Here is a 20906-nt window from a genome sequence, read left to right as displayed (position 1 = left end):
TCAGTGTGTTTAATTCACGGGTGTGTTCTTTGGTCGGATCAGCTAGTAGTTGCCTGTAGTGTTCCTGGTTGTTCAGTTGTCAGTACACTTCCTTGCAGTAATCTGTTCTATTCCGAATGACAATGGCTCCTCCTTTATCTGCTGGTTTGATGACAATGTTGTGATTGGTTTTGAGAGCCTGGATGGCATTGCATTGTGAATAGGTGAGTTTTGCTCTACTTTGTGGGTATGGCTGATGAATCTGGCATTTATATATTTCCTGACAGTTTGAGCATACATGTCAAGCCCAGGGCAGCCGCCCTCCAGTGGGGTCCAAGTTGACACCTTCTTTGGTCACTCCTCTACAGATCCCTGTGATGACTGATCCAGTTCATTAGTGGGCTCATTGGGATCACTGCTGGCACCTTGAAAGAATTCCTGGATTCTCATTCGTCTGATGAACTCTTCTGTGTCTGCTGCCAGAACCAACGAGTCTATTTTGGCGGTGGGGCAGAAGTTGAGACCCCTACTCAGGACTTCAATCTCTTCCGGTCGAAGGGTGTGGTCCGTTAAGTTGGTAATAGACTTCCCCACAGTGATAATGATGTCTACTGTCGTTCCAGGGTGGGCTTTGCACTACACACACACAGACAAACACACTCCCACACTCTCACTCACATGCACTCCCTCACAGACTTAAGACACTCTGCACTCAGTGTACACACACACACACACACACACACACACACGCTTTTTCATGCTCACAACCCCCAACCCAGACAGACAGAGACACACACAGACAGACAAAGACCCACATGCGCGCACACATTTTGTGGGGTGAATTTGTACTTTCAGAGTTACATTGTACTTTGCTCAAAAACTGCATGCATTCATGTAGAACTCCATTATCTCACTTTTTAGATTAGATTCAATCTAAACATCATGGCATTGGCAGGTGGGACTAGATTGGTTTGGGATATCTGGTCGGCATGGACCGGTTGGACCGAAGGGTCTGTTTCCATGCTGTACCTCTCTATGACACAGAACACAGGGGGCCAACACCTTCAACATATTGTCTAACATATTATCAGGTTAACAGCTAACCCGAGAATGCAACTTTTTAAAAAAAGGTTTTGTGATTTACACATGAAAGAAGTGAAACTATCACTGTATTCTAACAGATGAAAGGCTTAATAGACAATCACTTTTTCAATGTATAATTTCAATTACATCACACTGTAAATTTTTGCTATAAATTCTGTGTGTTAGGATTGAGCCCTCCACTACCATATGATGAAGGAGCATCACTCCGAAAGCTAGTGCTTCCAATTAAACCTGTTCGACTATAACCTGGTGTTGTGTGATTTTTAACATTTGCGTGAGGACTGTGTTCTGAGGTTAGGGACTGGGCCAGTGGAGAGGGCTCTGTTTAGATTAGAGTGGTGCTGGAAAAGCACAACAGGTCAGGCAGCATCCGAGGTGCAGGAAAATCGGCGTTTCGGGCAAAAGCCCTTCTCAGACTGAGGGGCGGGGCCTATCATTGAGGGGGTGTCGAGGTGGTGAGGGGCGAGGCCTAATGTGGTGCGCCTGCTGAGGGTGACGGGCGTGGCCTGTGCGTGAATGGGAAGTGAGGAGTGCTGTGTATGGGAGAGGGCCATCCTGAGGATGAGGGGAGTGGTCTTGGTATAAGGGGTGTGTCCTGAGGGTGTGGGGCGTGGACTAAGAGTGAGTAATGGATCCTCAGGTTGAGGGTGTGTCCTGAGTGTAAGGAGCACGTCTTATTGGCTGAGGGGTTTGTCCTGAGGGTGAGAGGCGTGGCCTGAGGGTGAGGGGCAGTTGATGAGGGTAAGGCCTTTGGTGAGGGTCAGAGCCTGAGTGCCAAGTGTCCTTTGCATGATCACATTTTCCAATATATCATTTAAATAATAGTGACCCTTTGTTTTTCACATGGACTATCTCAAGTTTCTGTGGAGTCACAAATGGTGCTGAACATTGTGCAATGATCAGTGAACACACCCACCCCAGCCTTTTGATGGAGGGTATTTCATTGATGAAGCAGCTGAAGATGGGGGTTGGTCTTAGGATTGTACACTGAGGATCTCCTACAAAGGTGTCCAGGAATTGAGATGTCTGACCATTAACAACCACAGTCATCTTCCATTGTGTCAGGTATGACTCTATAGGAGTGACCCCAGTCTCTGAGGCAAGGGCACTCTGAAGGTGTTGGGAAACTTAGAAAAATTATGAAAGGGGTAGATAAGATAGAAGCAGGCAAGTTGTTTTTGCTGGTGGGTAAGGTTTGGATTAGGGGTCATGGCCTCAAGATTAGCGGGAGTAGATTTAGGAAAGACATGAGGAGGAACTGGGAGAGTATAGGGCCACTCAAAGATCAATAAGGCAGCCTATGTGTGGAGCCGCAGGAGATACGGGAGATACTAAATGAGAATTTTGCATCAGTGTTTATTGTGGAAAAGGACTTGGAAGATATGGAAGGTATGGAAGTAGATTGGGGCAGCACAGTGCCTCATAGCGCCAGGGACCCGGGTTCAATTCAGGCCTCGGGAAAACTGTCTGTATGGAGTTTGCACATTCTACCTGTGTCTGCGTGAGTTTCCTCCCAGAGTCCAAAGATGTGCAGGTTCGGTGAATTGGCTGTGCTAAATTGCCCATCATGTTCAGGGATTTATAGGTTAGGTGTATTAGTCAGGGGAGATTGTGAAGTAATAGAACAATGAGTCTAGGAAGGTTACTTTTCAATGGGTCAGTGTGGACTTGCAGGCCAAAGGGACTGTTTCCACACTGTAGAAATTCTAATTCTAAAAGATGGTGACATCTTGAAAAATGTCCATCTTACAGAGGAGGAGGTGATGGTTGCCTTGAAACGCATAAAAGTGGATGAATCCCCAGGACCTGATCAGGTGTACCCTAGAACACTGTGAGAAGCTAGAGAAGTCGTTGCTAGGCCCCTTGCTGAGACATTTCTATCATCGATGATCACAGATGAGGTGCTGGAAGACTGGAGGTTGGCTAATGTGGTGCCACTATTTAAGAATGGTGGTAAGGAAAACCAGGGAACTATAGACTGGTGAGCCTGATGTCAGTGGTCGAGTGTGGTGCTGGAAAAGCACAGCAGGTCAGGCAGCATCCAAGGAGCAGGAAAATTGTTGTTTCGAGCAAAAGCCTTTCATCAGCAATGAGGCTGGGAGCCTTGGGGGTGGAGAGATAAATGGGAGGGGTGTGGGGCTGTGGGGAAGGTAGCTGAGAGTGTGGTGAGTGGATGGAGGTGGGGGTAATGGTGATAGGTCGGAGGGGAGGGGAAGGTGGTGCGGATAGGTTGGAAGGAAGATGGCCAGGTCATGAGGGTGATGCTGAGTTGTAAGGTTGGAACTGGGATAAGGTGGGGGAAGGGGAAATGAGGAAACTGGTGAAATCCACATTGATACCATGGAGTTGCAGGGTCCTGAGACGGAAGGTGAGGTGTTCTTCCTCCAGGTGTCAGGTGGTTAGGGAGGTGCGATGGAGGAGGCCCAGACCTGCATGTACTCGGCGGAGTGGGAGAGGGAGTTGAAGTGATCAGCCACGGGTCAGTGGGGTTGGTTGGTGCAGGTGTGCCGGAGATGTTTTCTGAAGCCCTCTGCAAGAAGGCGTCTGGTCTCCCCAATGTAAAGGAGACCGCATCGGGAGCAAAAGATACACTAAATGACGTGTGGAAGTGCAAGTGAAACTTTGATGGATGTGGAAGGCTCCTTTGGGGCCTTGGATGGAGGTGAAGGGACAGGATTTACATGTATTTGGAAAGGCAAAGACTGTTTAGGGATAGTCAGCATGGCTTTGTGTGTGGAAAATCATATCTCACGAACGTGATTGAGTTTTTTGAAGAAATAACAAAGAGGATTTCTTTGGAAAGATGGATAAAGGTAAAGCGGTTAATGTGGTGTATACGGATTTCAATAAGGTGTTTGATAAGGTTCCCGATGGTAGGCTATTACACAAAATACGGAGGCTTGGGATTGAGGGTGAGTTAGCAGTTTGGATCAGAAATTGGTTAGCTGAACGAAGACAGAGGGTGGTGGTTGATAGGAAATGTTCATCCTGGAGTTCAATTGCTATTAGTGGTGCACTGCATGGATCTGTTTTGGGGCCACTGCTGTTCGTCATTTTTATTAATAACCTGAATGCAGGTGCAGAAGAATGGGTTAGTAAATTTGCGATGACACTAAGGTCGGTAGAGTTGTGGATAGTGCCGAAGAATCTTATGGGTTGCAGAGGGACATGGATAAGCTGCAGAGCTGGGCTGACAGGTGGCAAATAGAGTTTAACGTGGAGCAACAGAAATAAAGAGTTCTGGGCTAATAGTAAGATTCTTGGTAATGTAGATGAACAGATATCAGTGTCCGTGCACACAGATCCTGGAAAGTTGCCACTCGGGTTGATAGGGTTGTTAAGAAGGCATACAGTGTGTTGGCTTTTATTAGTAGAGGGATTCAGTTTCAGAGCTATGAGATCATACTGCAGCTGTACAAAACTCTGGTGCGGCCGCACTTGGAGTATTGCATACAGTTCTGGTCACTGCATTACAGGAAGGATGTGGGAGCTTTTGAAAGGGTTCAGAGGAGATTTACTAGGGTGTTGCCTGGTATGGAGGGGAAGTCTTACGAGGAAAGGCTGAGGGACTTGAGGCTGTTTCCGTCAGAGAGAAGTAGGTTGAGAGGTGACTTAATTGAGACATACAAGATAATCAGAGGGTTAGAGAGGGTGGACAATGAGAGCCTTTTTCCTCGGATGATGATTGCTAGCACGAGGGGACATAGCTTTAAATTAAGGGGTGATAGATACAGGACAGATGTCAGGAGTTTCTTTACTCAGTAGTAGAGGTGTGGAACGCACTGCCTGCAACAGTAGTAGACTCGCCAACTTTAATTGCATTTAAATGGTCATTGGATAGGCATATGGACAAGAATGCAGTAGCATGGGTTAAATGGGCTTCAGATTGATTTCACAGGTCGGCGCAACATTGAGGATTGAAGGGCCTGCATTGTAATGTTCTATGATTGATGAAGGCAGAGCGGTAGACATGATCTATATGGACTTCAGTAAGGCATTTGACAAGGTTCCCCATGGGAGACTGGTTAGCAAGGTTAGATCTCATGAAATACAGGGAGAACTAGCCATCTGGATACAGAACTGGCTCGAAGGTAGAAGACAGAGGGTGGTGATGGAGGATTGCTTTTCAGACTGGAGGCCTGTGACCAATGGTATGCCACAAGAGCCGGTGCTGGGTCCAGTACTTTTTGTCATTTATATAAATGATTTGGATGTGAACATAAGAGGTATAGTTAGTAAGTTTGCAGATGACATCAAAATTGGAAGTGTAGTGGTCAGCAAAGATGTGAAGAAGGCATTTGGTATGCTTTCCTTTATTGGTCAGAGTACTGAGTACAGGAGTTGGGAGGTCATGTTGTGGCTGTACAGGACATTGGTTAGGCCACTGTTGGAATGTTGCGTACAATTCTTGTCTCCTTCCTATCATCAGGCTTTTGAAAGGATTCGGGAAAGATTTACAAGGATGTTGTTGCCAGGGTTGGAGGATTTGATCTAAAGGAAGGGACTGAATAGGCTGGGGCAGTTTTCCCTGGAATGTTGGAGGCTGAGAGGTTTATAAAATCATGAAGGTCATGGATAGGATAAATGAACCAGGTCTTTTCCCTGGGGTGGGGGAGTCCAGCACTAGAGGGCATAGTGAGAGAGGAAAGATATAAAAGGGACCTAAAGGGCAACTTTTTCACGCAGAGAGTGGTATATGTATGGAATGAGCTGCCAGAGGAAGTGGTGGAGGCTGGTACAATAACCACATTTAAAAGGCATCTGGATGGGTATATGAATAGGAAGGGTTCAGATGGATATGAGACTAGATTGGGTTGGGATATCTGGTCGGCATTGAACCAAAAAGTCTGTTTCCATGCTGTACATCTCTATGACTCATAATTGCTTTTTCCAGAGAGTAGTGTGTGGAATCTATGGAATTCTCTGCCCAAGGAAGCAGTTGAGGCAGCTTCATTAAATAATATTCAAGACACTATTGGATGGTTTTTTGTATGTCAGGTGAGTTAAGGGTTATGGGGATCATGCAGGTAGGAGGAGCTGAGGCGATGGATAGATCAGCCATGATCTTAATGAGTGGTGGAGCAGGCTTGATGGGCCCAGTGACCTACACCTGCTCCTATTACTATGAAACTATGAAATTCAGCAGGAACAGCAGTTTATTAGAACAGTAATTGACTGCAACAAGGAGAGGAACTCAAAATGGTCTCACAGGATGATGGAGATCACTCTGCCAAACACATGTACAATGCTATTTTTGTTGATTGGTTTGAACAGGTCAGTCAGGAGAGTCTTGAGGAGTTCATTGAACGTATCAACAATAGTTTTCTTGAACAGTATGTAATGGAACCAACAAGGAGCAAACTATCCTAGATCTGGTTCTGTGTAATGAGACAGGAATGATTAATAATGTTACAGTTTGGTATGCTCTTGGAAGGAGCGATCACAGTATGGTTGAATTTAGAATACAGATGGAGACTGTGAAGATAAAATCCAATACCAGTGTCTTGTGCTTAAACAAGGGAGACTACAGTAGGATGAGGGAGGAGTTGGCCAAAGTGGCAGCTGAAAGCAAAGACTTTATGGCGGGACAGTTGACGAACAGTGGAAGATTTTCAAAACAATTTTTCAGTGCTCAGTAAAAGTATATACCAGTGAAAAAACAAAGGACTATAGGAAAAGTGATAACCTGCTCTGGGTATCTAAGGAAATAAGGGAGCCTATCAAGTTGAAAAAGAAGGCATACCAAGTGGCCAAGATCAGCGGGAAAGTAGAAGATTGGGAAAGCTTTAACAGTCAACAGAAAGCCACAAAAAAGAGCTATAAAGAAAAGTAAGATACGTTATGAGAATGAACTAGCTGGCAAAATGAACACAAATAGCAAAAGTTTCTATAAGTATATAAAATGAAAAAGAATGGCTAAAGTAAACATTGTTCCTTTTACAGGATGAGAAGGGACGTTTAGTTATGGGATTTGAGGAAATGGCCGAGGCATTGAACAGGTATTTTGTCAGTCTTCACAGCAGAGGACACGAATAACATGCCAGCAATTGACAGAGACCAAGGTAGGTGAGGACCTGGAAACAATCATTATCACAAAAGAAATCATGTTGAGCAAGCTAGTGGAGCAAAGGATAGACAAGTCTCCTGGCTGATGGAATGTATCCCAGGGTACTAAAAGAGATGGCGGGAGAAATTGCAAATGCACTTGTGGTAATTTTCCAAAATTCACTGGACTCTGGGGCAGTTCCAGCAGATTGGAAAACAACAAATGTGACATCACTGTTTAAAAAGGGAATTAGACAAAAGATGGGGAATTATAGACCGGTTAGCTTAACCTCTGTAGTGGGGATAAAAATGCTTGAGTCTATTATTAAGGAAGAAATAGCAAAGCAGCTAATTGGAATTGCCCCATTGGGCAGACACAACATGGATTCATAAAGGGCAGGTAATGCTTAACTGATCTACTAGAATTCTATGAAGACATTATAGCACGGTGGACAACAGGGACCCAGTAGATGTGGTGTACCTAGATTTTCAAAAGGCATTTGACAAGGTGCCGCACAAAAGGCTGCTGCATAAGATAAAAGTACATGGTGTTACAGGCAATGTATTAGCATGGCTGGAGGATTGGTTAACTAACAGGAAGCAGAGTGGGGATAAATAAGTGCTATTTTGGTTGACAATCAGTGACTAGTGGTGTACCTCAGGGATCAGTCTTGGGACTGCAATTATTCACAGTTTACACGGATGATTTGGATTTGGGGAAAGTGTGTCAAAGTTTGTGAATAACACTAAGAGGAGTGGTAGAGCCAAGTGTGCAGAGGACTGTGAAACTTTGCAGAGGGACACAGATAGCTGAAATAAGTAGGCAAAGATCTAGCAGATGGAGTACAATGTTAATAAATATGAAATCATCCACTAGGGTAGCAATAACAGTAAAAATGACTATTATTTGAATGGTAAAAAGTTGCAGCATACTGCTATGCAGAGGAACATGGATGTCCTTGCGCATGAATCACAGAAGGTTGGTCTGCAAGTACAACAGGTAATTAGGAAGGCATATGAAATTTTGTCTTTCATTGCTAAAGGGATTGATTTTAAAAGCAAGGAGATTATGTTGCAGCTGTGTAGAGTGCTAGTGAGGTCACATCTGGAGTGCTGCATGTAGGTTTGGTCTCCTTACTTGAGGAAGGATGTACTGGCACCTGACGGGGTGCAGACGAGGCTCACTAGGTTGATTCCGGATTTGGGGGCGTTGACGTATGAGGAGAGACTGAGTAGACTGGAATTATATTCATTGGAATTTAGAAGAATGAGGGGGGGATCTTATAGAAACATAAAATTATGAAGGGAATTGATAAGATAGAAGTAGAGAGGATGTTTCCACTGGCAGGTGAAACTAGGACAAGAGGGCATAGCCTCAAAATTAGGGGGAGCAAATTTAGGACTGAATTGAGAAGGAACTTTTTCACCCAGAGGGTTTGAATCTGTGGAATTCCATGCCCAATGAAGTAGTTGAGGCTTCCTCAGTAAATGCTTTTAAAGCCAAGATAGATAATTTTTTAAATGGTAAAGGAATTAAGGGTTACAGTGAGAGGGTGGGTAAGTGAAGCTGAGTCCTTGAAAAGATCAGCCATGATCTTATTGAAAGATGGAGCAGGCTCAAAGGGCCAGATGGCCGCCTACTGCTCCTAGTTCTTATGTTCTTATACTTCCTTACATCAAAATTATGTAATTCTATAAATTAACTGTTATTGTGATCATATCAAGTCCACAAGTCAATCAACTGGGCAATGATAACATCAAATTTATAATTCAATTAACTAGACATTTTGATTACATCCAATCGTGTGTGTTACATATCTACTATTCGGACTCAAACACACAGTGCCCATTCGCTTATGTGTTCACTTGCTGCTGAATACCCTGTGATCTGCTAAGATTCTGCCCTGCTTACCCATAGTGGCTAGCAATTAACAAAGCCTCCGTGGTCTAGGTGGCATGTCTTTAGTGATGCAGAGAGTCAAAAATATCTTATGCTATGGTTTTGTGAGGTTTTATTATAAGTTTCATTCTTTTTATAATACGATTGTTTTCTACCAATCCACTCACAAGCACACTATATTTACTACTAGCACGTTTCATTCTTTCATTCATAAAGGTGTAGTCTCTCCACTCCCCAGTGCACTCTGTCACCTGAAACTATGAAAAGATTAGAATGCTAATCCCCCCTCAGAACCACCTATCATCTACCATTTGAATAGCTTGCAGGGCATCAAGCAAGTTTTCTCCATCAGCATGTACCTGTCAGATACATATTGAATAGGGCTCTGTCCCCTTTAAGAAAGTTACAATCAAAATAGTGCCTCCGTGAAATTGAATGAATGCATGAGTAAACTGCCAATCAAGAACCAGCTGAGGTAATCAGTTTACCACCCCCTCTGCTTTTATTAAATACATATATAATTCTTGATTTAAATATGTCTGATAAGCCTGATATTCTTTTTATTATTCTCTACCCTAAAAGGACCCACACCCCTCATTCTTCTACTACAGCTATAACTGGTGGAGAATTTGCCCCCGATTACTATTGGTTCTAGTTTTGCTTGAGCTCTTTGATGCCACACTCAGTTGAATGTGGCCTTGATATCATGGACAGTTGCTCTCACCTCACCTCTGGAATTCAACTGTTTTGTCCATGTTTGAACCAAGGCTGTAATGAGATCAGGAGCTGAGTCACCCTGATAGAACCTAAATAAGGTGTCACTGAGCAGCTGCTGCTTGGTAGCACTGTTGATGACACCTTCCATCACTTTTTTAATTGAGTAGACTGGTGGTGTGGTAATTGGCTGGGTTGGATTTGTCCTTATTTTGTGTAGAGGACATTGCGAGGCAATTTTCCACATTTTTTGGTAGATGCCAGTGTTGTAACTGTACTGGAAGAGCTTGGCTAGGGGAGTGGCAAAGTCTGGAACACACGTCTTCAATACTATTGGCAGAATATTGTCAGGGCCCATGGCCTCTGCAATATTCAGTGCCTCCAACTATTTATTAGTATCACATGGACTGAATCAAATTGGCTAAAGACTGGATTCTGTGATGCTGAGGACCATTGAAGGAGGCTGAAATGGATCATCCAGTCTGTACTTTTGACTGAAGATTGCTGTGAATGTTTCAGTCTTAATGAATAATGTTTGTATGTATCTAGTGTCCTACTCTGCTGCCATCTTGGATCTGGATGTGTAACTTTTAACCTTTACTTTAGTATGTTTTATGCTATTCTATAATTACTGCAATGTTTAACTTTTAACTCTGTTCTTGTTATTTTGTTCTTAAGATTGTGTACCTAGGTACTTGTACATAAGATGGTAGTGTGCTGACATTTTACACTTTCACTGTATTCCTGCACTTTTGTACTTGAATATATGACAATAAAATCAAACTGAAAAATCTATCTTCATCTTGCTACATAGATATGAGCTGTTGTTCATTTTGACAACAATGCCAAACATCCCAAGGATGGCATATTGTTTGAAATAAGAAAAATGTTCTATGCTCCTTTCCAAAAGTCGTGTCTGTTGTCCTCTTGCCTCTAATTCAACAATACTGGAGTCAGTATTCCAACAAATATTTATCAAGAAACCACAGAAAACCTCTCAACCCTTTCACCTCAGTTCCACATCCAGGAACACTCTGGGACTTGTTGCATTATATTATATGGTTATAATCCCCTCAAAATACTGACTGAATGTTGACTCAAATCATCAATGGCTGACCACAAGCTGAATGCCAGCAATTGTTTATAAGCTTCAAGTTTGTAGCCAGCAACGAGACTCATTTTCTGACTATGGAAATCATTGGTTAAAAAAAGGTTGATTTAACTAATCGGGTGTCAGAGATGGTGGAGGATGTTCTGTTCTTGAGCCGGGACGTCTTCACACGCGTGAGTATAGTTTGGAATGGAACCTACAAAAGGTAACTTTGTAAGATAACTTGTCAGCATTCAAGTGAAACCTGACTCTGTGCTTTGGAAATGGCCAAGAAGCAAAGTAATTAATCGAGGAACTAATTAAGAAAGATATAAAACAAAATCCAGAAACAATAGGGATATAATGTTCATCAAAAAAAAGTAGCATTAGAGAAATGAATGGGAATGGAAGTTGTCAAATCCTGGGACCTATTGATCTGAGACAGTTGAAATAATTTGTTATATAGAACATACAAACATACTGTTATGCCTGGAAATTGAGCACATTATTTCTTGAGCCGTCACTAAAGTTAACATTTTATAAAGTGTGTAAAGGTGTCCTATTTCCTTGACTTTCAGGTCTGGGTTAATGGAAAACACAGACCAGATTTCTGTAGTGAATAAAAATGACTATTTATTCCAAGTGACTAGAACTGGTTACAGGTAAACAGTTATAACAGTAAAATTCAAAACTCTAAACCCCGTGTAAACTCTCGCGCTCTCTCTATCACACACAAACAAGCAGGGTCAAAATAAATTGTGGACTGAAGGGAAAAACTGGAAAGACAGTTCAATAATTTATATTATCAGGTTTTGTCATTGAAATAATCCTTAAAACACTTCTGCTGGTCAGCAATTTGCTTCAGACATCATTCTCCAGATGCTTCCACTGGTTGGTAAGAGGCACAAGGTGGCAGGTTCACTTATCAGTCAAAAGTTGCAGCATGCAATAACTGTTCCAGGAAATGGAGACTGATTTTTTTGGGGGAATTCCAATGAGTTGTAACTGCAGAGAAAAGAACTGGGAAAAATCTGTAACTTGTCCCTAGTTCCAAGCTGTTCAGTTACCTGAGATCCAGTCACATTGTTATTGTTAGGTAAAAAGTCTCTGTCATTGCTAACTGTCACTAGTCCATAGACCAGTCAATTTCTTGTTGCCAGCAAAAAGCTGCAGCCATAATACCCTTCAGCTCCAAATTGTCTACAACTAAAGCTTCAATTACTGCTTATTCAAGTTGTCATTTACATGATACCGGGCGTTGGTTATCAGGTTGCTTACTTTGAAAACATACAGGCACCCTTTCAAACATTGGTGAAAACTACTCTTTCTCAATTCAATCCATAAATGTTTTATATAAAAAATGCAAAATACAAAGACACAGTCCTCACTGTACAAATTAGGAGCAGAAGTAGGCCATTCAGCCCCTCAAGTCAGCTCTACTGTTAAATAAAATCATAGCTGATCTGACTGTGACCTCAATTCCACATTCCCATTGACCCCAATAACTCTGATTCCCTGCCTAACAAAAATATGTCTCCCACCTCAAAAATATTCAAAGACTCTCCTCCACCACCACCTAAGGCAAAAAGTTCTAAAGCTGCAAAACATTCTGATAGAAAAAATGTTCTTCAAACTTCTGTCCGAAAAGGGCAATCCTAAATTTTGAAACAGCGCTCCCTAGTTCTGAGTTACCCACAAGAGGAAACACGTTTCCCACATTTACCTTGTCAAGGATCTTATACACTTTAATTAAGTCACACATCACTCTTTTAAATTCTAATGGAAGAAGCCCAATGTATCTGATGTTTCCTCATACATAATTGCTCATTCCAGATATCAATCTAGTAAACCTCCTTTAAACAACCTCCAACAGATTTATTTCCCTTTCTTTAATAAGGAGACCAGAACTGCACACAGCTTTGGCAATGTGGTCTCACCAATGGCCTGTAAAATGGAAGTGCAGAATCCTCAGTATTAGATTCAATTCCTCTTGTAATAAAGACCTTTGTTCCATTAGCCATCTGATTACATGCTATACCTTGTTGGACTTTGGCTCAATCTACCAATTTAAATTTACTTTCTTCTATGTGTGAGCCAAGTCTTGCGTGTTCTTTTAAATGAAGCAATAGGAGAAGATATTCGGTCTCGCACTCTTAATTTATTTTACACAGTAAGTGGACAAGGCATTCAGAGCTCTGGGTCTAAACCTCTTTGTCCCTGACAAATTACAACGTGTGACTGTTCAAAAAGAAAGACCTCATTTTGTCCCTGCCCCAGTCTTTTATACCATAAAAAACGTCATATAAACACTGAGGTAGAATTATCTTCTGATTGGTGACCTCCTCGACCCACTTCCGAGGCGCGAAACAGGGCATCACGTGATCGCCCGCCCTCTTCCGGGCCACGAAACGGGACGTCACGTGATCGCCCGCCCTCTTCCGGGTGCGAGACGGATGACGTCACGTGACCGCCCCCTGCTTGGGTTACAGAGTCACCACAGGGTTTTGAGTGCTGAATCCATCCAGTGTCACAGCCAGCCTTCTGTTTTTAAAGTAAGGAATATATTTACAACCTGCATATTAGCTTTTTGCGAACACCTAGATCTTCCTGCACCTCGGAATTCTTCAATAATTAATTCAGATAAATGCGAGGTGCTGCATTTTGGAAAAGCAAATCTTAGCTGGACTTATACACTTAATAGTAAGGTCCTAGGGAGTGTTGCTGAATAAAGAGACCTTGGAGTGCAAGTTCGTAGCTCCTTGAAAGTGGAGTCGCAGGTAGATAGGATAGTGAAGAAGGCATTTGGTATGCTTTCTTTTATTGGTCAGAGTATTGAGTACAGGAATTGAGAGGTCATGTTGTGGCTGTACAGGACATCGGTTAGGCCACTGTTGGAATATTGCGTGCAATTCTGGTCTCCTTCCTATCAGAAAGATGTTGTAAAACTTGAAAGGGTTCAGAAAAGATTTACAAGGATGTTGCCAGGATTGGAGGATTTGAGCTATAGGGAGAGGCTGAACAGGCTGGGGCTGTTTTCCCTGGAGAATCAGAGGCTATGGGGTGACCTTAATAAGGTTTTCAAAATTATGAGGGGCATGGATAGGATAAATAGGCAAAGTCTTTTCCCTTGGGTTGGGGAGTCCAGAACTAGAGGGCATAGGTTTAGGGTGAGAGGGGAAAGATATAAAAGAGACCTAAGGGGCAACTTTTCCATGCATATTTGGTCGGCATGGACGGGTTGGTCCGAAGGGTCTGTTTCCATGCTATACATCTCTATGACTCTTCATCTCGGCCTCCTCATTGCCACAATGAACCGAACCGCAAATTGGAGGAACAACACCTCATCTTCCGCCTGGGCAGCCTACAGCCCGAAGGACTCAACGTTGAGTTCTCCAATTTCAAATAACCTCCCTTCCCATCCCCTGACTCCCCAGCCCCTCCCCCTCCCTCTCTCTTCCATTCCACTCATCAACCCTTTCTGCCTGCCACCAACCAGATTCATTCCTCCCATCGAATAACCAGGTCATACCCTCTACCTGTCTTTACCTGTCCCCACCTCAACACCCTGCCCCCACCAGCCCCTTTATCTGCAGCTCCCCATACACCCATTCCTGAAGAAGGGTTACACCTAAAATGTTGACTTCTTCATTTCCTGATGCTGCCTGGCTTGCTGTGTTCTCCCAGCCTCTTTCTTGTCTAACTCTCATTCTTTAAATTCTAACATGTACAGGCACAACCTACTCAGCCTCCCTCCATAAGACAGGCTCTCCTTTTCTGATATCAGCCTGTGGAATTCACTACCACACAAAGTGGTTGAAGCCAAAAGCTATATATTTTAACAAATGAGGTAAATACAGTGTTTGTGGCTAAAGGGATCAAGGGAGTGATTAAGGCATTGATGAGTTCAAGCATTTTTTTCTCATGCAAATTTCCACTGTTTTCCTTATTAATGATGCATCATACCTTTGTGATGCTGCTGTTGTGGTATCCTGGACTCACCATAGACAAGCAGGATTATCTACCTTGGATTCCAGCATCTGCAGCTTTTTTGCCTCTAATCCTGAACTGGCCAGCAGTGTTCCCTGCAGCTGGCATCTTCTAGTTTCCCACCATCTGCACTGTTTTTCAATCCCAGCTGAATACCAGGTCAGCCACCATAAGTCAGGAATTTGCCTTTCTCATTGAAATGTAGACAGTAGGAGCAGCAGTAGACCATTCAGCCCTTCGAGCCTGCTCCACCATTCAATATGATCATGGTTGATTATCCTACATAATACCATGTTCCCAGTTTCTCCTTTGAATTATATCCAACTCCTTCTTGAAAACATTCAATGTTTTGTCCTCAACCATTTTCTGAGGTTGAGAATTCCACAGGCTCATCACTCTAAGAGTAAAGAAATTTCTCCTCATCGCATGAAGAGTGGGGATACTTGACTGTAGTCACAGGAAAGCAAGAATCCTCCATTTTAGCCACTACATGTGGGGCAGCACGGTGGCATAGTGGTTAGCACTGCTGCCTCACAGCACCAGAGTCCTGGGTTCAAATCCCGCCTCAGGCGACTGACTGTGTGGAGTTTGCACATTCTTCCTGTGTCTGCGTGGGTTTCCTCCGGGTGCTCCGGTTTCCTCCCACAGTCCAAAGATGTGCAGGTCAGGTGAATTGGCCATGCTAAATTGCCGTATGGGCTAAACATAACATAGAATTGGATATTGTAGAGAAACAATTTTTGAGCTACATAATGGTTTCCAAATTAGATAAACATTCCAAGAGATAAACATTACATACACGTTTATTGATAAATGAAACTATAGACAATAGCACATGGTGTCATAGGTAACTAAGGGGTAAAAGAAACAATAAGTACCTTTGAAGAATTACTGAAAGCCTTTGACATTTACTTCAGTCCAAAAGCTGATAAAATGTCTTGAAAGAGCGAGATTTAGAGTCAAGCATCTAAGGAAATCTATTGATGATTTAATTAATGATTTCTATGGATTATTGAGAATGTGAACTATGATGATTTCAAGAATTCATAACATAGAATTGTTGCACAAATGTTGTTAATGGCCCTTTGTCAGATTTACTACAGTTGGGATGCTGTAATGGGTGGAGTGCAGTGTAATCATATCCCACTACTCTGTGAGCTGTACCAAAAGTGTCAATATTTTATTTAAAATAGTCAGTTGTTTCTCCTTATTGCTGTAATCTGGAACAATATAAACCTTCACCACATTCTTCAGTAAAGTCAAAACTAGCTTGTTTATGAAGGACAAATGTATTTTTAAACAAAATACAAAATGGCTTACTAACTAGGCTACATGACCTAAATGATATCCTCTTAATCTAAAACACGCATACAGGGACAAGAAAAGTTATCACAGCTCTGCAGAGGTATCATGATTTTGTAAAAAGGCCTAATAAAGAAACAACTGCTCTGGAGGTTAAATGTTCAAATGGGTGAAATGGACCGACTCAGAGGCATAGAGTGACAGAGATGTACAGCACGAAACATACCTTTTCAGTCCAACTCATCCATGCCGGCCAGATATCCTAATCTAGTTCCATTTGCCAGCACTTGTCCCATATCCCTCCAAACCCTTCCTATTCGTGTACCCATGCAGATACCCTTTAAATGTTGTAGTTGTAACAGCCTCCACCACTTCTTCTGGCAGCTCATTCTATACACACACTACCCTCTACATGAAAATGTTGCCCCTTAAGTCCCCTTTAAATCTTTTCCGTCTCAATTTACACCTACAACCTCTCGTTCTGGACTACCCTACCCCAGGGAAAAGACCTTGTCTGTTTACCCTATCAATGCCCCTCATGATTTTATAAACCTCTACAAAGTCAGCCTCCTCTCACAGTTCCTTTGATTTTCTGTTGACGAGATGTCATTGACAAGAGTCACAAAATGAGGGAAGATTGTCAAACCAGTTCTCAGAGTCAGATTACATTCTGGAGTCCTGATTATTGGAACTTTTCCAGGTGTTAGGGTTGTAGCTAACGGCATTACTGGACAGGCCATACCCAAGAATAAGACCTGAGAAAAACTGAGGACTGCAGCTACTGGAGATCAGAGTCGAAAAGTGTGGAGCTAGAATAGCACAGGAGGTCAGGCAGCATCTGAGAAGCAGTAGAATTAATGTTTCAGGAATAAGCCCTTAATCATGAATAAGACCAACTTGATAGATCATACGTTTACTTTCCTTTTTATAATGATTTAATGTGGTGGTCAGTCACTGAGACATATTCACATAGAACTGCAGATTTTCCATAATGACTGTACAGAGGTTTATTCCACAAAAGGTGAAGAAGAAAAATAATGCTATCTAGATATAGAAGACCATTTAATATAATCATAAACCACAAAGCAAAACAAAGTTTTGAACTTAATTCTCAACATCAAGTTACAGAAATTCAAGTCCAGATAAATTACCCTCAAGTTTTAAATCTTTACTTTCTATGTAGCTGAATCTCCCCAGTTTCTTTTCTGTGGACTCTGGAGCCTTCTTACATGAATGCCCACAAAGCTGAGAGCTCAAACTTTCTCAGCATCCAATAACATGCATCTGACCCAAATCTTCTGGTTTGGAAGCTGCACAATCTTAATTTCGGCAGAGATAACCTAATCCTTGAAGAACTTTCTAGAAGAGAAACTATATTTGCTTCTGACCCCAGACAGTCTCCTTCAAAACTGCTCTAGAAACCTTCAATCTCTAATCACTTGTTGAACCAGCATGGTAACCTTTCTTTGTTCACTTTCCAAGTCACCCAGATCCCTCTGTACCACAGAGGTCTGCAGTCTCTTTCCATTGACTCTTTCCATTGAAATAATATGCTGCATTTCTATTCTTCTTGCCAAAGTAGACTAGTTTGCATCAAGCAGCATTATACTCGACCTGCCAAATTCGTGCTCACTCAGTTAACCTATCTATAATCTGAAGGATACCTTGACTATGCTGATCGGCACAAATCTTTTCCACTGCTGTCAACACTGAAGAGTGCTCTCATGGCACCAGTTTTGTAAGGAAGAACAAATGGTGAGATAGGCAGGTCAGGCAGCATCCAAGGAGCAGGAGAATCGACATTTTGGGCATGAGCCCTTCCTCATTCTCCTGCTCATTGGATGCTGCCTGACGTGCTGCGCTTTTCCAGCAACGCATTTTCAGCTCTGATCTCCAGCATCCGCAGTCCTCACTTTCTCCTCCAAACAGTGAGATAACCAATGAACAGCAAACCTGACTTGAACCAATTGAAGAATCTATAACTGTACTAACACAGAGTGAAGAAGGAGAAAGTGAGGACTGCAGATGCTAGAGAGCCAGAGTCGAAAAGAGTGGCACTGGAAACACACAGCACATCAGGCAGCATCCAAGGAGCAGGGGAGTCAACATGTCGGGCATATAATGCTTGAAACGTCAACAATCCTGCTCCTTGGATGCTGCCTGACCTGCTGTGCTCTTCCAGTGCCACCCTTTTTAACTATGACACAGTTTGCAACACAGCTTGGTGAATAAACAGCTCTGACAGATTCAAGTTTGATGTTTAGGTGACTTAGAGGGGGCAAGATCAAGCTGAATAGTTAACTTCCTTATCTTCACAGGAAGAATCCCTTTGTGACAATGACAGAGATCATGCTGAGCTAGAAGCAATCCTCCAGTTGTGGAACTGAGGAGGTGAACGTGTTGGTCTCACCAAAAATACAATCAGTGAGGATGGATGAGAGACCTACAGCTGGATTGAAATAGAAACCTGCAGAGTTGAATTGAAAATGTGGTGTAGACAACTTCATAGAAGCCAGTCATCGCCACCTCGAAGAGACCACAAATGCCCATGATTCAAGATAACGTAGGGATTCTTTGCAGATTAGGGATACCAGAAAGAAGCAGCAGCCTGTTTCAGTGTGGAAGATTTCCTTTTGTGAAGGAGATCCAGGAGATTAAAGATCCTCCAATTAAAAGGAAATCTCCAGAATGCAGACTATTAGGAAGTAAGGATAAAGGTAAAATCGATATAGTCCCACTAGAACAAAGGGCGGCTCTCTCATTCGAGAGATGTGGAGGCATGAGGGTGACCACACCTCAGGCAAGGGGAGAGGCCGAGATGGAGAGTCCTTCATGATAGCCTCAGCTGGTGCAGAGTTGGGGAGTTATGAGCCAGGAAGACAAATCAAAGACACCAGTCGTCCACCAACGAAAACCTGGTCTTCTGAACAGCATAGTGAAATCTCCAGGTTGCCTGAATTTATAAAGTCAGGGGCATGGAGTTAATGGTAAATTCCATCTAATATGTATCATATCTATAATGAGAAATACACTTGGAGGGAGATTTTGTCTGGAAGTGCTACAAAGGGTTAATTAAAGAGGGGTGCCTTAAGCACCACCCACTATGCTGATGTCATGTGGATTTGTGGACAGAACAGTTTAGCATCTCACAGTTTTGAGATGAAACCGCTGGCTCTCCTCGAAATTTCTGTAACAGCATTCATTGTATCCTGTACCCTATAACTGGTTGCTAATATGTAATAACTATACCTTGTTACTTACAAGAGTTTCTTATCATTAGACCAGGAAGTGGTTTTCCTTAACCATCAGGGACTAAGCAGGTCCTGTAGTTTCCTAAAGAGGGCAGTGGCAGTAACCCTCACCATGACCGTCGGCTCATACAGCACCGTGATTTGACGTGCCTACACAACTGCCCCCAGTTCCTAAGACAATCCTAAGTGTTTGAGTAAATCCACTATATGTACTATAACTGGATTAGCTGGTTTAAATTTTGCCTTTTCTGATTACTCCTCTGTGAAAGGCTTTGGAAGCTCTCTCTATGTTAGATATAACATAGAAATCATTGCTGAAAAACAGGCACATTTGTCAAATAAGCCAGGCATTGGTCAACGCACATGTTGGGATTCCTACAAATCCATGCTCCGTAAGATTGGCCTTATTGCAAACCTCATAATTAGGGCCCGTTTGTTCATTGTGCAAACCTGTGGCTGATCTCGGCTGCATCAAAGCAATCCTGAGGACAATGCCCAGACACGGCACCAATGGAATGCTGCCGTCAAGCCAAAATAGACATTCTATGTCTATCACACAGATGGCAAATGTGGTGTATGAGTTTCAATGCCAGTGTGATGCCAGAGATGGAGGTCATATGTTGCAAAGCCTGGAAAATGGTATCAAACAGTATGTATCTTTAGATGCATGTTCACAACAAACAAGGCACTGACCATACCCATCCAATAGCACACAGTGTCAAATGTTAAATGTGACTCTGCAATTGGACAGAATTTGCTGAATAATCCCAACTGAGAGAGGAATTATACTGATTTAAGATTATCAGTCGGGCTTACAATGTGGTGCGCCTTCGCACTCTAGAAGCTACATGTGTTAATGCAGAGAACTGTGTTCTTTGCTGTCAGAGAAAAAAACATGCCCACACATTGCACTTGCTTTGATTCAACAAAATAGGCCATGGCCATTTGCTGGTTCATTTCGCACAGCAATGCCCTGACAAATCAGAGCCAACCTGCCTGGTTTAAAACTTAACAAAGTCTGGCTGTTAACTGTCAATCTGCATCAATGAGTTCATCCTTCCTGGAATTCCCTCAGTCAGAGTTCACTTGCCAACCAATCAGCTCTCTCCTCTCATGCTGTGTATAGGTTGCTTTTCACTTAGAATTGGTATTCTTGTGAGATGCTCTGGTGAATACAAGATAAAAAGGTTTGACAGAATGTCTTTCCTTAGCAAAACTTAAGTTTTGTACAACCAAATTATAATACTGTTTTGTTGATTTACACCTGTACCGCGGGCTCAACAGAATGAGGTTCAATGGGATGAAAGTGATTGATTTATTTATTGTCACTTGTACCGAAGTGCAGTGAAGAGTTTTGTTTACGAGCAGTACAGGCAGTTCATAATAAGCAACAATATACAGATCAAAAAGACCTGGCTAGATAACATCATCAGTGGCGACCTCCAAGTGAAGCGAAGCTGTTGTCTCCTGCTTTCTATTTATATCTTTCTCCTGGATGGGGTTCCTGGGGTTTGTGGTGATGTCATTTCCTGTT

The 20906-nt window shown here is 42.6% G+C and overlaps 1 protein-coding gene across 1 annotated transcript in view; it reads left to right on the top strand.

Annotated features, from left to right (window-relative positions):
- Nucleotides 1-20906, top strand: part of LOC122556992 (CXADR-like membrane protein) — a 70821-nt gene that overhangs the window by 4201 nt on the left and 45714 nt on the right. The window contains exon 2 of the mRNA XM_043704229.1: nucleotides 7027-7145. Within this exon, the coding sequence (XP_043560164.1) occupies nucleotides 7121-7145 (25 nt within the window). The 5' untranslated portion in view covers nucleotides 7027-7120. The remainder of the gene's footprint in view (nucleotides 1-7026; nucleotides 7146-20906) is intronic.

Source organism: Chiloscyllium plagiosum, chromosome 2 (assembly GCF_004010195.1).
Source record: "Chiloscyllium plagiosum isolate BGI_BamShark_2017 chromosome 2, ASM401019v2, whole genome shotgun sequence".
Lineage (NCBI taxonomy): Eukaryota > Metazoa > Chordata > Chondrichthyes > Orectolobiformes > Hemiscylliidae > Chiloscyllium > Chiloscyllium plagiosum.
Note: the sequence above shows the minus strand (reverse complement) of the source record. Positions and strands in the feature narration are given on the sequence as shown.